At 43.3% G+C, this 17,600-nt stretch overlaps 2 protein-coding genes across 2 annotated transcripts; one reads left to right on the top strand and one right to left on the bottom strand.

Moving 5' to 3' along the window:
- Positions 1 to 172: 172 nt before the first annotated feature.
- CRYM (crystallin mu) lies at positions 173 to 10,894 on the top strand. Its single transcript, XM_036392620.2, has 8 exons — positions 173 to 489; positions 678 to 828; positions 1,833 to 1,895; positions 3,954 to 4,055; positions 4,898 to 5,081; positions 6,969 to 7,090; positions 7,953 to 8,037; positions 8,707 to 10,894. The coding sequence occupies exons 1-8, from the start codon at positions 317 to 319 to the stop codon at positions 8,769 to 8,771; spliced, it is 945 nt and encodes a 314-aa protein (XP_036248513.1). The 5' UTR covers positions 173 to 316; the 3' UTR covers positions 8,772 to 10,894.
- A 1,824-nt stretch (positions 10,895 to 12,718) lies between these two features.
- Positions 12,719 to 17,343, bottom strand: ANKS4B (ankyrin repeat and sterile alpha motif domain containing 4B). Its single transcript, XM_036392727.1, has 2 exons — positions 17,180 to 17,343; positions 12,719 to 13,793 (listed from the first exon to the last, which is right to left on the bottom strand). The coding sequence occupies exons 1-2, from the start codon at positions 17,341 to 17,343 to the stop codon at positions 12,719 to 12,721; spliced, it is 1,239 nt and encodes a 412-aa protein (XP_036248620.1).
- Positions 17,344 to 17,600: the final 257 nt, after the last annotated feature.

The raw sequence follows: 17,600 nt of genomic DNA on the forward strand, positions 1-17,600 counted from the left end.
ATGCCCGCGGGTACGGCAATGCCCGGGGCACCGGAGCCGATTTCAACGCGGACATCGCGATGTCCGCCGCGCCCCTGAGGGGCGTGGGGCGCGGAGGCGGAGCCAGGAGCGGTTCCGCGGGGCGGTTCCGCGGGGCGGTTCCGCGGGGCGGTTCCGCGGCGGGGCCGGCGGCAGCGGGGCCGCCCCGGCGAGTTCTTAGCGGCGGTGCGGGCGGTGCTCTGTGTCGCCCTCTCGGAGTCCCGTCAACCCGTCCCGTCCTATCCTACCCTATTCTATTCTACCCCATCCTGTCCTGTCCCGTCCCCCGGCTCTCGCCATGGGCTCGACTCCTCCCGTGTTCATCGGCGCCGAGGAGGTGGAGAAGCACCTGCACCGCGCCAGCCTCCTGCTGCCGGCGCTGGAGGCCGCCTTGGCCAACTTCTCCGGGGGCGCGGCGGGCGGGGTGGTGCAGCCCGTGCGCACCGTGCTGCCCGTGCCCCGCCACGGCGGGTGAGAGCGCGGCGGGGCTGCCCGAGGGACGGCGGGGACAGGAGCCGGGCGGGCGGGCGGGTTTGGGGCATCAGAAAAGGCCCTCGGTACCGAGTTGCCGATTGAGCGGCCGGTAGCGGTGTGACGGTCGCTGGCTGTGAGCTGCCGTGATAGCGGTGCGCGAGTAACGCAGGAAATTCTCCCCCGAGGTACCTCGGAGTCATGCCCGCGTACAGTGCTGCGGACGATGCGCTGACAACCAAGTTGGTGACTTTCTATGAGCACCTGAAGGACTCCTCTGTGCCTTCCCACCAGGCGACTGTGCTCCTGTTTGACCCCAGCAATGGCACTTTGAAAGCTGTGAGTCTCGTGTGTCCTGCGTTCTTCTCTGCTCATGCTGTCAGGTCTCACTTCTGCTACTTGGAAGCTGAAGCTGGTGTAAATTGGCCTGAGCTTACCAACAGGATTTGGCTTAAAGCTGCCTGTATTTCGTTTCTGTTAAACTGTACTCTCCGTGCTGTTTACTGCTGCCTGTGATTTGAATCTGATAGCTCAGAGTGGAACTGGAAGAGAGAAATGATTAGGAGAAGTTTATCTTGCGTTTGAAAGCAAAAATGCCCCCCACATTGCTATGTAAAAATGGATCTTGACCCATCTTAAGTCTCAAGTTGAAAGAGATTTACAATTTGCATTGCAGGGACTAGTATTCAGAGTCTGATTACTTTATTTAAAGAATTTAAGATTTTTTTCCTTAAGAATAGTGATGATTTGCATTGCAATTTAATAATAATGATTTATTAAAGGGACAAAACTGGTCAAGAAAACTATCTTGGGTTCTTCTACCAAACCCCTTGAGTTTTTTGCCCCATAATTAATATGTATGCAGTAGCCAATGGTCATTGAAGCAGGAGTGTCCCATGTGTGAGACATTTTTGGGAAATTCAGTGGTTCCCTATCACCCATCTGTACAGACCAGGACAGTGCAGAGTGGGGAGCCACTGCCAGCTTGCACTGCTCCCTGCTCTTCCTGGAGCACAGAGTATTGGAGTCATGTGTGTTCCCTGTGCCTGAGAGCCAGGGAAGTGCAGTGCATCAGGAGCTGGGTGAGGTAGAGGTGGCTCTTCTCTGATCATTTTCACTCCTTTTGTGCTGATGGAATGATGTGGAAGAACTGGAATAAACAGAGGAGCTGCCCATTTAAACGTGACTTTGTATGGTTTGTGGTTGCTATGATAATGATTGCTGACTTCTACATGTGTATATCTTTTATATCTGTAACATCACATCATTACAAATTGGATGAGAATGTTTGGTATTTATTAATTTTTCAGTGTTCACTTCAATCTGTTTGAATTTTTTTAAAGGTCCTGGATGGCAGTGTCATCACAGCAAAACGAACAGCTGCAGTTTCTGCCATTGCTACCAAGGTGTGTCTTCTGTTCTCTAAGTGGGGCTTGGAGTTATAAAATAACTACAGCAAATGATGCAAATGCCATTTCATCCAATACAGCTTTAAATTAGATTTATCATAACATATGCACTTTCAGGGAAAACTTAAACTCACTGTTTTGAGTCAGTCATGTCTGGCTTTTACACTTTGTGTGTGATTGGAGAAGGAATCTGAGCTATATTTTTGTGGCTTCTATTGCACCCTCTTCTAGGAATTTACTGTCTTTCACTGTATTTTCTTTCTTGTGTGTTTGTGTTAACATGCCCCTTTATGGCTTTGGGTGACGTAGTTGTGGTGGCACATTGAATTTTATTTAGATAGATGCCAACTGCTGTTGGTACAGGACAGGTGGGTGGCACTGGACCTGTAAAAAGAGGGGAAAGGCACATTTCCATTTCTTTTAAGATAGATGATGCCCAGTATAGATGGATAACTTGTTCAGAGTTGTCTATCTGTCTGTCAGTGTCTCTGTTGTCACTGGAGGGTGTCCAGATGACTGTCCCTGACCATGGCCATAAATATCAGTGTCTAAAGACAGGTGAGGTATATCTGGCTGTGCATTGTTTTGTATCACTGAAATTTTAGTTGGAAATTGTTGTGTTGGGTTTCTTTTTTAAATGCTATTTTTGGTTGGGCTGCTAATATCAGGAAGAGAGCAAGTGGCCATGCATTGCACAGCAGGGTTTGAGCCTTCACCTCAAAGGCTGAGGCAATAAGAAGAGGGCCAGAGCTGAAAAATAGTGTTGTTTGTCACTCCTCAGCTTTGCATCAGAATGAAGGCTGATCTCACCATTTTGTGAGGGGCAGTTCATGCCAGGGTGACTCTATCCATGGCAATGGAGCTACACTGCCATAAAACTGAGTGAAGGACCTGTCCCCAGGAGCTTCTCCTGAACCAAAGGACAGAGTGATTTACAATGAACTCCTTGGACAGGAGGTTACAGGACCTCATTCATTTTGGCCATTCTGTATTTGGTCAGGTCTATGGTTTTCATGCAGTCCATGCTGGCTTCAAAGGAGCTTGGCTGCTGAAGGTACTTCAAGATCAGATCCTTCATTGTCATCTGTTCTTTTGGAAATTTTCAGGAGTGTTTGAGTTTAGCTCATATTTGTCATCTTGTTTTTATGGCATTTGCTTTTCAAAGACCCCTCTTACACAAAGGACCTTTGAAATCAGGGCTTTACAGCTTTAAAAGGCACATTAAAACAAATTCTTACTACTGAGAAATGGGATCAATGAGATTTTTCTCCATTTGTTAGTAGCAGAATAAACCTTGAGAGCCCAGACAATTCTAAAGCTTTTTAGGCAGGAGCGAGTGGCCACAGCAAATGCGTAAACAAGACACAAGGAGAGTTGGGGCTGGGTTCCAGCAGCTCTGTCTTCCCCTTTGCCAAGTGCTGGTGAATCACAGACGAGAACTAAACCAGAAAGCCAAAAACAATTGTGGAACTGAATTTTATTATTTGTTCCTCAGAACCATCCCTACTTTTACAATGTCTGTGCATTATGGCTCTTGCAGTGCCAGGATATGCTTGTGGTGTGATTTATGGCTTCAGTGAATGCCAAGAGGTGGGTTAGTGTGGGGCTGCCAGGACCAGTTTACCTGTGCAGCTGCCACTCTCAGTCCTGATGGTTTTTGGGGTTCTGAGCCCTGCTTTCAGCCAGTGCAGAACACCAGCACTGTGATTTTACACTTAATCAGCCACATGGGTGTGTAAATATTGGAGTGTGCTGAGGCCCCAGAACTTGCTGTTCATGCTGTTGCATCTTAAATCTGAATTTCAAGTCAGACAATTCAACACTGGAATTAAGCCAAGATGTGCTTTGGTGCTACTGATGCTTGCTTGTGCAATTAAAAAAAAGGCCCAATATATATAGTGATTGTTGAATACTTGTTTATGTACTATTTTGTTGTTTAAAAGGATTAACAATACTACTTTCTTTTGTAGTATTTTGATATATATTTGTAATGCCTGTTAATATATTGTCCTTACAAATTCTCTTTTGATTTTTTTTATTCCTGGTACTGTTCAGTTGTTAATGCCACCTTTTGCAGAAGTGCTGTGCATTTTGGGAGCTGGTGTTCAAGCATACAGCCATTATGATATCTTCACAGAACTGTTCACATTTAAAGAGGTAACAGGCACATCTTAACAAGATACATTTATTTTTCTCTAGCATGTTGCAGGATTCATTGTAAAAAAGTACAGCCAGTGAAGTTGTATCAGGTAAGGCTGGGATGGAGCTCCTGTTCCCAGAGCAGCCCTCGCAGTGCTGTGCACTGGCAGCTCCAGGGCTCTGATAACACCCCAGTGGTTTGGCTGCTTCTGAGCAGTGCTCACACAGCATCAAGGCTGTCTCTCCAACATTTGTTTCTGTTTTATTTAACTGCCTTTATCTTGACCCACTTATATTTCCATCTTGTTTTCTTTTCTCTTCCCTCTCCCTGTGCTGCTGGGGAGGGGAGTGATGAAAGAGTTTTGTGGGCACCAGGTATCCAGCCATGGTCATTCCACCATAAAAGTTAAGATTAATCATATTTTGGTTCTGTTTCTACAGAACTCAAGAGTAGTCAGAGCAGCAAGAATTTCTTGCTCAAATGTTGGTATTTAAGAAAAGTTTGGAATCAAAGTTGTTTCAAATAGCTTTTTGTTTGAGAAGATCCTACTGTATATGCCATACTTAGATAAGTTTTTTGTGACTTTCCTTTAAATGTAATTTTCAGAAATATTTGCATTTTATAAGAATAATCTCCTCTACAAGGAGATGTTATTCTAGCATCACAAAACAGGCATTCAAATGTAGCTGAACACTCTTGAAATTAACTTACTTGTATGATAACATTAAAGGGGAAAAAACCCCCAGCCTTTAGGAGATGTTTAACTATTTACTAAAAACTTAAATGAAATGTTCTGTTTCGGCAAGGAGAAGCTCTCCAGGTTGATCTGTCTTTGCTTTGTTGTGTTTTTCCCCCGGAGGTGAGGATATGGAATCGCACCAAGGAGAGGGCGGTGCAGTTTGCCAGCGCTGCCGGCGGCCCCGTGCGGGTCTGCTCCTCCGCCCGGGAGGCGGTGACAGGGGCGGATGTGATCGTGACAGTCACCATGGCAACGGCTCCCATCCTCTTCGGGGACTGGGTGAAGCCAGGTGCCCACATCAACGGTAGGTTCTTGTGTACAGCAGGTGTTTATTAGCACTTTGTGTAGCATCACCATCTGTTGGGAAGCAGTTCTCTGTGCTCCATAGAATTAATGTTCTTTACCTTTTGACTTCTCCTCTTTACTGAGGATCCCTTTTCCCAGCCCTGTCCTCCTGGAGTCAGAATGCCTGCATAATCCAGCAGGAGATTTTTGCTAGAGCATGGGATTTGCTCTTTTCCCGTGTGCTCTTTTCTCTTAGTGGTGCATCATTGTGGCATTTTCGGGGTTCCCCAGATGGAGGAGGAAATGATGAATCTAACTCCATGTTCTTAGAGGCTAATTAATTATTTTGTGATCTATATTATATAAAAGAATACTAAAGAGTACTAAACTATACTAAAGAATAGAGAAAGGATACTTACAGAAGGCCAGAAGATACTAATGAAAAAATTGTGACTCTCTCCTCAGAGTCCGACACAGCTGGCTGTGATTGGTCATTAAGTTAAAACAATTCACATGAAACCAATCAAACATGCACCTGTTGGTAAACAGTGTCCAAACCACATTCCAAAGCAGCAGAACACAGAGAAGCAAATGAGATAGTATTGTTTTCCTTTTTCTCTGAGGCTTCTCAGCTTCCTAGGAGAAGACTCCTGGGCAAAGGGCTTTTTCCAGAAAATATGATGGTGACACATCATCTTTGCCCTCATGTTGTCATTATTCTCACCTTGCTCTCCATTTAAATAACCTATACAAATGTTCTTATTTCTAAGTAGTTACTGCTCATTGTTACATTGCCCTGGTGGTGTCATCTTCTCTTCCACCAATTTTGTAATCTCCTCTATTTGTTTCTTTTGGGGCTGATCACACCAATTTACTTTTTTACTTGAGTTATGAAGATGCAATAACTGAGTTAAGAACATCATAATTTAACCTCTAATTATAGTGAGGTTTGGAGGGGTGCTTTTTTTGTTGCCTGCCTTGTAATGATGTTGCCACACTATTGTTTGGAGTCTCTCGATGTGCCTTTGTTTGTTTATTTTCATGAATTGTGGGCCTTTTTCAGATGACCTTGTGCACTTTCCAGATAGCCTGGTAATAAGACAAAAGCAAGTTCTGAAAGGGAGCAATTTAAAGAAAGGTCCCACATTCCAGCAGCTTCCTACCAATTTTTCAAACTCAATTTAGTCCTTTGTCATTGAAAGTCGTTGTCTGTGTTGTGTCATGGCAAGGAAGTCAGAAATACAACAAAATCAATTAAGGTCCACAGTCACTGAGGCAACACAGACACAAAGACCTCTCTCCTTTCCTTGCCATTTTTTACCCTTCATTGAGGCATTTGTACCATTTGTTTGAAGAGGCATTTGAGCAACAAATGCAAATGTGGCAAATGCAAATTTATTGCTCCTTAACAGCTGGGCATGTAAAAAATATCTGAATACAGTATAACTGGGTAGTCCTTTTAGTTTCTGTTGGGTTTTTTGTTTGCTTGTTTTTTAAGCCCAAAACAAGTTGAAAATGATCTTGGTGCTGTGTATAAAAAATTAAGCTCCATGATTTGTTTTCAGTTTCTCTGGGTAAGTGATAATCTAATAAAGGTGTGTAAAATCAATTTGGTAATGATCTGATGAAAACAAGGGTATAAGAGGTAACAGACAAAGGGAGAGGATTTTCTTTTGCCTCAGCTACTTAGACTTGTCTGATAAGGATGTCTTACTGACATAACAAATCTTGAATGTTTTTCTGTTGTCCTATCAATCAGTATTTCTCCAAGGCTAACACTGGATCTTTTTGTACATTACATTTCCATAATAGTGTTGATTGTTACTTCACACGTGTCTTTTGAACAAAATGTGGTTGGAATTTGTTTTAAACATTGCTCCCAAGTTCATCGGTTTTGTTGCTTTAGCTGTTGGAGCAAGCAGACCAGACTGGAGAGAACTGGATGATGAGCTGATGAAGAATTCTGTTCTGTTTGTGGATTCCAGAGATGCTGCTCTTACAGAATCAGGAGATGTTATTTTATCAGGGGTAAGGCTTTCTAAAACTATGAGCTTTATTTTTGTGGCAATTGGCTTGCATTTGAAATGAGTTGGTATTGATGATGACCTGCACTGAAACTTTAGGGCATCAAATGTAGTTTTTGACACTCTCCAGGCAGGGTTGAAGGATGAAGTGGTTTCAAACTGCAATTGTTCTGTCTGTGACCAAGCCATGCAACCTCTCTATCTACCATTATATGACACCATATTACAGTAGCATGATTTCAGCACTGGCTTTTGATGATAACAATGTATTGCTGTTGAAAGACTTACATTTCCTGCAGTGTTTGTTCATCATAAATATTCTTCAAATCTATTTAGTAAGACCTGTAACTTTCTTCCCCTGAGACTTCAGTGTGATTGACACTGAATGGACCAGCCCAAAGAATGGACCACACAAGCCAAGCAGACAATGGTCTGCACAGATTTGCCAGCAGGGACTCTTTGAGGTTCAATGGAGTTTTCTTTTTCTCTTTTAATGTGTCTGCAGAATAAATATGATTTACACTTTTGAGGTTTAACATAAGAGCTCCAGATATGGTAATGTGTGTGGAATCCCATGTGTTTTGTTGGACAAGTAACAAGCTATCCTCTGTAAAAAAACTTACTGTCTGAGGAAAGTCTGCCAGCTGTTTTGCTTTGAAAACCATTCTGCTCCTCTGATTTCAGTCCAGTTTCTATATAATTTGTCTGAATGTTGATCTGCTTCACCATGGAAAGTAATCAGTTTTGGATGCAGCACTGGAGGAGTTCTTTCTTTTGAAGTCATTCAGAAGAAAAGGGGTTTTTTTTCCTCTTAATGTATGTGTGGGTATTATGTTTTTGTATAAATATGTATTTTTTTTTCACAGGCGGAGATTTTTGCTGAGCTGGGGGAGGTTTTGAAGGGTACAAAACCAGCCCTGCCTGAGAAAACAACAGTGTTTAAATCATTGGGTAAGAACAGCCCCTCCTGTGTCCAAGGCTGACAGAAAACAATGCCTTGTTCTTCATTAGGTCCCCCATGCGTGGGAAAGCTGCTGATCATCTTCAGAACCGCTGTGGCAATGCACTGTCCACAAGAAAGTAGACTGTGATTTGCATTTTCCCTTTTTATTTCCCTTCTTGTTTATCTAGCAGGATTGATGTAATGAAAAGTGATAGGAAAGCAGGCAAACAATAGAAGTCCATTTTCCATTTCACAGTTGTTCAAGACATGAGTGCAGCATTTATTAATGGAGCAGCAGCCCGACTGCCCCGCTGTTCCACCCGTGGGGTCTGTCTGACCTGGGACAATGTGACACTGTCCTGTGGGGCTGGCCTTGGGGAAAGGGTGCCACTGGGCATGAATTGCCATGCTCTGAGCTACATGACATCTCCAAAAGGACCCAGTTGTGATATGAACACTGAAAATTAGATTCCTGCTGTTACATTAACTTCATACAGCACACCCAACAATGCATGATGGCTTTGGACTTTGAATGTAACACTGCAGGTGTTTGGGATGGGAAATAATTCCTGTTCCTGTCCAGTTAGATAATCTCCTGAGTCTTCCTGTTCCCTTCTGAAGCAAAATTATTTGTACAGCTGAATAACTGTTTGAAGGAAACTTCCATTCTTTTTCAGGGATGGCAGTTGAAGACACAGTAGCAGCAAAATTTGTTTATGATGCGTGGTCAGCTGGTGACTAAAGAGAGAAGACTACAATGCCAGTGAGGCCAAGAAAATCGTTTGCACTTAGTTTCCCTGAATCCTGTGCTAACAAGAAAGGCACCAATCATATTTACATGTGGCCCTTCTAGAACATTCAAGAAGGAAAAGTAAAATTTCGGCAATAGACTAATTTCTAAAGTCTTCTAATTTCAAGTATTAGATACTTGCAGTATTGTTAATAAATGTCTCTCTTTTGTAACAGCAAGTATTAGATGTTTGCAGTGATGCTAACAAGGGTATCTTTCCATATTTTGGTATCATTATGGAATCAATGCCTTTCCTCTCTAAGTATTTCTGTAGCAAAAGCCTGTGTGTAGATTTTGTGGTTTTTAGAGGGATAATTCATTCTGGTGTTAAATAGATCAGTTTGTAGAATGGACTCTGGCATCATATTTACCTGTGATGGTACTTTAAATGCAGCTGTGGGTTTCAGTGCTCCAGTGACAGGGACCTTGTCTTCAGCCTCCAAGGCACACAGCCCAACTCTACCTCCAGGACACACCTTCCCTTCCAGCTCACTGAAGTCGCCACTTTTTTTACCCCTTGCAATCCACCTTCCTTTGCCCTCAGACTCGGTGGTTTTTCACTAAGGGCACAGTTCTGAGTGGGGGTTTATGTAATAACCATATTTCTATCCAGCTGGGTTTCTGCTCAGTACCTCCCTTAGTACATGCCTGACTGGGATATTGCCATTTTCATATTGCAAGGAGTCACACAGAATGTGAGGACTAATATGTGTTTTGATTTAACTTTATCTCAATTCTGTAGGGATATTTTGCTGGTAATCTATGGTGCCTCTGAGTTTTTCTAAGCTTCTAGAAGGCTGGAACCACACAAACTGATTTCAAGTATACAGGCAAATATTTTCAATTTGGCTGTACCATGCTTCAATTGCTAATTGTTCTATTATCACAGATATTAGCTGGGGCAGGAATTTTCATGATCCTTCCCTGGCAGAGGAGCCCAGTCACATAAGGAAAAGTTCCAGTTTTGTGCTGTTATGCAACTGCCTTGCAAAAGAGTGAGCATCTGCTGAAAAACAGCTATTGCCCTGGAAACAAATTCCTGTCTCAGGCTCCCAAGTTGTGCCTTGTGAAATTTTATTTCCATTTGCATATTATTTCATGCAGGCTATTAAGTGTTTCTACCTGCTGTGGAAGAGTAGGATGACATTTTATAACATGCCAGTAGAATAGAGCAGAGCAGCAGGAAGGAGGGTCAGGAGGAGCTGGCATTAAAGCCCTGGAGGATGCATAGATAGGTGTAGAAGAGGTAAATGAGTACAGTGCAGGTGTGATATAAATAATACTCCCAGTTGTAAGCCTGGTGTAAGCTAGTTGGAAAATGTACTGAGTGGTAGAGGTAGCATAGAAAGGTACCAGACCACTGATAGGCCTGAAGGATGTTTGGTGTGGATCCAAACTGAACTCCACTGATCCTGTTTATTCCATCAGAAAAAGAACAACAGAAATTTCTCTGTGAGCCTTTGTGTTTTAATTGTAGCAAAATTACCCTTCTGTTTTTACATGTCTTGTTTCTTCTCTGTCATTTCTGAAGTGTCCAGAAGTTTGTGTTGACTTAGTTGTTCGGTTCATTCATTCAGAACTACACTAACCTGAGGTAAACATGAAAGCAAATGATGGTCCATTATTCAATGACTCCATGGAAACTTGCAATTAATAATTATGACAGTATTATCCCAGTTCTGGGCCAGTGTTATACCAGATTTGAAATTTGAAGTGAGATGTAGTGTTTGGGAAGAAGACAAGTCCAGTTTATTTTCACATGTACTCCCCTACAGACTATGCACTTTAAAAAATAAATGGAGCCACTCCAAAGACCTGGTTCTGAAAACCCACATTGTTCTCAGCTTCGTTGGCAGTGGGAGATTTTGGGAGCCTGGCTTCAGTGTTGTACCTCTGATGTCATGAAGTTCAGCTACAATGGGAATTGCTTGGATGCCACCTTTTAGATTTTCTGAGGGGAAATAATAGCATCAATTTCTATGTTTCCTTCTCTTACAAACTGATGGATCATGAAATTGTGTAACTTGCATTTATATTAAAATTAAATAGATACTGCTGTTTGTCTTTGACACTCATTTTGTTGTCCATTCCTTTTCTGGTTTGTGGTTGATTTATTTGATGACAAGAAAGAAAGTATTCAAGTTGTTGCAGTGACAACACTCTCAATAAATGTGATCACTGAATGTAAATGGAAGACATAGGGAGTTCTCTGTCCCTCTGTGATACTCAGTTTTTCAGTTGTCCCACTACACATTTTCTTAATATCTTTTCAGTGCAGAGTATTAAATCCTTAAGGAAGGAGAACCTTGTACTTGGCAGGGCTGTGCCTGGGTGTATGATTTGGGTTTGGGTTCTGCTCTAGGATTGCACATGTGGTACATAAAGTCTCTCCAACTGAACTGAAAGGAGTCACAGCTGGGGTTCCAGTGCTTCCAGACTCTAAAGGAAACAAAGGGGTTGATAAAATCTGAAAACAGCAAAGCACATGAGTAGAAAAAGCAATCATGGAAGGTTGCACAGGACAGGACTTTGACATAATTGCTTAATATAAGAACATATCAACCTTCTGTGTGCAGGAATCCAAGCAGGGAAGAATGCAGTATAAAGTCTATCCAAGAAAAGATATTATAATATACAAATCACAGTCACAAGATTATATGGAAAGAAGAAACATGAAAAAACAGATCATTAACCAGGATAAGCATCCACAAATGCAGCATAGCCCTAAGGAAAAAGTCATAGCTGGCTAATGGAAAGATATAAAAAGAGCTTTAAAGCTAAATGTTCTGCTAATGAATGTGCATGCAAAATCTGTGATCTTAGCCAGAGCATGGCGGCTAAAAGCACTTTATTAGATTCACAAAGCTCAACAGGAGTGATTAATTTAAATCTGATAGTGCTGGCTTCCCAGGGGAACTGGGGAACCCTGCTGTGAGTGCCTCCAGATAGAGTGGGAAGAGCAGGAGCTTCCACAGCAGCACAGCTCATTTTCTTTTTTTATTTTTATGAGCTGTGTGTGTCATGCACAGCTCTCAGGCTAAGGCTGACAACAGCCCACAGAAAATGGTGTGGGATATGAATCCTCATTTCTGGAACTTTGCATGGAAAATGCAGCCTATAGGAATAAGCTGGGGCTATACCAAAATAGATCCAAAATTTTGAAAATGAAACCTCAGCTTCTTGCAGTTAAAAGTATTGCAGCCTTGATGACATTTAGGACATGATGGGTGCTGGCAATTGGATCCAGTCTAATGAGACAAGAAAGGAATATCCAACTCACACTGAACATCTCCTGGGAAGGTACTTCATGTATTTTTAAATTATTGTCAATACAGAAGTAAAAACTTTACTGACAAATATATGAAACTTGCTGTAAATTAGTCTTATTTACATTAATCCAAAGGTGATTAGAGTCAATAAACCAGAGCTAAAATCAAGATTCAGATTCCTTTTCTATATACCACCAGTACTAGGAAGATTGTTTTTACTGATCCTTCAGTAGCAAATGGAGAATACTCAAAGCTCTCAGGCTCTGAGAATGCTCTTTGCATTGTGGTTTCGGAGAAGAAAGGAAGGGCTTTATTAAGGAATGCAGCAGGCCTGGTCTTCACTGATATTTGAAATTATCTGGACCAAAAGAAATCCAATCCACATAAACAGTTCATGGAGAAAAAGCTTTTTGGTTTTTAACTTCACATTCTTGCTTTTTGGCAGAATATACTTAATTTGCTGTTCACCAGAACTACTCATCCAGAGAGGAAAATTGTTATCCCTGCTGTACTTCCTGAAGCAATTGGTAACCTCTCTGCCTTTTGCTTTAGCAGACTGCTGAAAAGAGTTGAACACTGGAAAAAGGGAAAGCTCATGAATCAGTAGGTAACAACAACAGATAGGATAATTTATAAGCAAGTATCTACAGTTTTTCCAGGGTTCTCGAGTGCCTGTTTTCTTTTATTCACAGCATTCAGGACTTTCTTTCTCGGCCCAAGCTCCATCTGAATGCTCTGTAGATCTTCATCAGAACATAGCATCAGGGCATCTAAATCAATTTTTTCCCTCATGAAGACTGGAAGAAACTCATCCAGCATCTGTGATGCCAGAAATACCTCAAGGGGTGTATTCTCTGTTTCCTCATCATCCCAAATGACTTCTTCCTCATTCCAAGGGACATCTGCACTGTTTTCAGCATCATCTTCCCTGCCATTCTCAGTGTTTTCATACTGAAAGAGCTCACTGGCTATTCTATCTCTTATACCTTCTTTCTCAGAAGACACAGTTTCAGGATTTACCTCTGCAGCCAAATTCCTTCCAAACACAATCTTGCCAAGACCTGGCCGCTGAAAAATGGAGAGCTGACTGTCACTACCACCAAGGTTTTTCTCTCCAAGGTCATTCAGTAATTCATCCTCCTCTTTCTCATCAAACAAATGCATCACACTTTTCCTACCCATATCATCCTCTTGGTCATTTCTTTGTGTTTCCTGCCTTCTTGTGCTGTCAGTTGTCTTTTTTGTCTTGAGTTTCAAGGTATCTTTCAGGTTTTTGGTTAAAGTACTTGTGGTATTTGAAGCAAATAACCCGGGCAACTTCACCCTGGAGTGCGTTCCTTTGGAAGAATTCACTGTGCCAACCTTTTCTTTAATATAATTCCGGTTCATTTCCTGCTGGTGTTTCTCCTGGCGCTTCTCACACTCCTTGATTTGTCTCTCCACATTCCTCTGGGCCTGTGCCTTTTGTTTGGAGACCTTCTTTGGGTTCAGCAGGTTCTGCTCGGTGGCAGCTTTGTCCAGGATCTGGACGCACTCCCTGCGGTCCCTGCTGGCAGCTGCCTCCAGGGGGGTGCGCAGGTCGTTGTCCAGAGCAAAGATGTTGGCCCCAAAGCTCACCAGAAAGGAGACACAGTGGATGTGGCCATTGCAGGCAGCGTGGTGCAGGGGCGTGTTCCCCCAGATGTCACACTTGTCTGGGTCACCCCTGCCAGGGAAAACAGCACACAGTGAGCTGGGTACGCACCCTGAGCTCTGACACCAAATGTGTCACTGTGCCCTGCTCTGAGGAGAACAGCCCAGGGACAATGGCTCAGCTTGGCTCCAGCTGCTAGAACAGGGCTGCACCCCCTGGCACAAGCCCTGAGTGTGGCTGTGTGTGGCATGAGCTCTAATTCCTGCTCTGAGTGTCTCTGTGTGTGCCATGAGCTCTAATCCTGCCCTGAGTGTGCCATGAGCTCTAATCCTGCCCTGAGTGTGGCGGTGTGTGCCATGAGCTCTCATTCCTGCCCTGAGTGTGCCATGAGCTCTAATCCTGCCCTGAGTGTGGCTCTGTGTGTGCCATGAGCTCTCACCCCTCCCCTGGGAGTTCCACAAGCTCACAGGGCTGACTGTGACTGCATCTCCCCATAAGGGAGCCAGGGCATTTCCTTTGTCATCCCAGGGTCTGGCAACCAAAAGTGGGCTCAGGCTTTGACTTATTCTCATCGGAATTACTGGCAAAATTGTTTCAAGAACATTTCCATGAAATATTTTAAAGTGCTCTTGGTGATTTGTTCTTTTTGCATGTCAAATAGAGGGCAATATTTGGTGGTTTCCTCACTGGCCACAGTGATAGACACTTAATGAGCTCCTGCAGTAACTTTTTAGGTAGATATTAGGTAAATGATCCAGAGTAAAGCCCTAATTACCCATTTGTCTCCATTGTTATTAGTTTAAGCCCAGAGAGATGCCATTGTTTGTCAACTCTTTTGTTCTCTGTAAGCTGCTTTTACTCAGGATGGTTTGAAAAGCAGAAGTTCATTTGAAAATAAAATGCCACATTTTTCAATTGAATTTAAAGCCAGTGAAAAGTATTGCTTGATTTTAAACTCTTGCACTGACTTCACACTGAACTACTCTCTGCAGACAACTTGAATATTTAGATGCACATTTGGCAAGGTCAGCCTTGGCAATGCTCAGAACAAAGCTTGTGTCCTCTTGTGACCAAACAACAGGGTGGCCACAGAAGTCCGAAATCTTTATTGACTTCAGAGCCAGGGACCAAATTCCCAAGGAGAATTTCTGCTCTTGGGAGTTCAAGCATTTCAATGACTCAGAGCTGTACTGTGGAAGACATGCTACACCCTGTCACAGAATGTCCCCCAGGCACCATCTCTGCCTTTGGGGCTCTGCAGAAAAGCACTGCCAGCTTTGCTGGGGGTCAGATCTGAGCACAGCCTTCAGCCTGAGCTGCCCCAGGCAGGGCTGAGCTCAGGGGTCCAGCAGAGCCAGCTTTGCTCAGGCTTTGCCACAAGGAGGGGGCAGCTGAGGATCAAAGTTTCTCCTCTCAGACATGTGGCAGCCATGTGCACATATTTCTGCTTTTTGGCCGTGCCCTGGGGAGCTGCCTGGCTGTGGCTGGGCGTGCTGGGCTCCTGAATTCCCACATTTGTGATCTGGCTGGGCACCATGAGCTGGGGAGGGCCGGGTCATCCCTTCCCCTTCAGAGCTGGTTGTGGTCTCTGCTGCCCCTGGAACCTGCCAGCCTCTGAGTCTCAAACAATTGACAAACTCCAGGGGCTGCTCCCAGCTCAGTGGGACTTTGCACAAGGTTTGACATCTACTCTGGCTTCTCATACTCCCTGCTTTCCCAAGGAAAGGGCTCACACAAAAGAGAGAAGATTCTGCTATTTGGTCTTGCCTTTATTCATGTACCTGCAAGGCAAGCAGAGAAAATGTCTCCTGATGCCTGGGAAGACAAATTATTTCAAGATGAAAAGGGTTTATTGTAAATTTCCAAGGGCTAAAGCTTGAGAGTCCTGAGATCTGCAACCACTCTAAAGAAAATTGCCCTGTACCTCAGAGCCTCTTTCAGGAAACCTCTTCAAGGAAAGAACAAATTTGTTAAAAATAATTAAAATATTTTCTCACAAGAAAACATGAACTGACTGGAGAACAGCTCAAATATCTTCTAAAACTCAGCTTCTCCCCAAAAACACAATGAGAATGCAGCCATACCTCTGACAGACACATTTTCCTGATTATGTCAAGAAATCTTAGATTAAAATAGAGGTAAATACATATGTTTGAAGATTTTGAGGTGATACTGTCCCAAAGCTGTCCTCTACCAAGAAAAAGACTTAGAAATACACGAAATAACAAATATACAGAAATTTTGATCTTTGTGTTATCTGCTGTGATTTCTTTCAGTTTATGTGGGAGGAGATATATTTTTCAATCAAATTAAAAAAAAAAATTATTCCTCTATTTGTTCCTTATCTAGTTGTTCTGGCTTGCAGGTGTTCAGGGACAAACATTATTGACAGGTATTTCCTGGGAGCTGCCTTAATTGTCAATCTATTTTTGCCTTTCCCGAGGACACAGCAACAACCACGCAGTCCAAAGGTCTTTTTCATTGTGATACCACAGCCACACCTGAGCCCAATGAGCTATAAAGCAAATCTATGAAAATTTTTTTTCAACTCAATTTTTAATAAAATAAAACTCAGATACATCCAAATAGTTATTCAGCTGTTCCCTACAATCTGTTCACTGTTCTGCAAAAGAACATTTTATTAACTCTATCTCTACACAAGAGCAGATTTTCTTTAATTAGATGTTATTACAGAGCCACAGCTTAAAAGGTAGGCTCTGAGCAATAGAGTACTGATGGTGGAGAGGTAATTACCACTTCAATAAGATATTCTAACCGTGTAAGACATTTAAATGATTCAGACATTTTATTCCTAGAAAATAAACCTGTAGAAAACCTTCCTTTCATTTTTTTCTTTTTTTTTTATGGTTTACAAGGGTCCTATCACAGCTTCTGAATCAGTACTCTCCATTTTAGCCTGATGGTGGTTGTTAAAAAAGCACAGAAATAACCATTTTAGATGTTACTGGCTCAAGGCTGTCTGTTGTGACTCACCTCTGGACAGCATTAAATCTTCACAAGTGCCTACTAACTGCACTTTGGAAGCAAATGGGAGATATTTCTTGTAAAACTGTTTCAAATCTAGGGATTTCTCTATGAAACCTGTCTCAAGATACCCTCAGAGGCTGTTGGCAGCCTTCTGCAGTGAGGAAGGAAAGGTGCCAGGGCCCCGCTCCTCTGGGTGCTCTCGGCAGGACCCGCTGTGCTCCTGTGGATGCTGATGTGCTCTCACTGACAGACACCTGCAGAGCTCCTCACCCCCTGCCTGAGGAACAGCAGAGATCTCCCTGCAGGCTTTGGACCTAAACCACAGCCACTAAAGAAACAGTTCTTGGCAATGCCTTAAAGGAATTGCTGTGATTTTCAGCCTTTTGGGCCGGAGGTCATCGGGGCTTTACAAACATGAGGCAGGAGTTGTAGTTTGGAGGCTGTGAGCAGTGGAGGCTGGCTGAACTTACCCCCTCCTGCAAATGACTTCCAGAGCTTCCAGATACCCGTGGTAGGCTGCCAGAAGGGTGGGAGTCATCCCATCTTCATCTGAAGTGTTGAGGTCTTTCTTGGTGGCCTCTTTCAGCAGGTCCACGTTGCCGTCGGCCGCTGCTTTGTGGTACCTGCTCAGCATTTTCAGCAGCTCCTGGTTCCCCCAAGCAGCTCTGAGTGATATCCAGGCTGCACAGTCACTCTTCCATCACAGGAGAGCTCATTAATGATTACAAGCTGAGACATCCCTGTGAGGAGGGGAATGGGGAGGCAAAGTTCATCCTTGCAGGCTCTTTGTCTGGAGTTCTGCACGGGGAATGAGGCTGTGGGTGGGGAATGCTTTCATTTCCTGGAAGGTGGCTCTGCCATCTTGTTTGTTGCATAATTGACTACTTAGAG

This window comes from Molothrus ater, chromosome 16, assembly GCF_012460135.2.
Source record: "Molothrus ater isolate BHLD 08-10-18 breed brown headed cowbird chromosome 16, BPBGC_Mater_1.1, whole genome shotgun sequence".
Lineage (NCBI taxonomy): Eukaryota > Metazoa > Chordata > Aves > Passeriformes > Icteridae > Molothrus > Molothrus ater.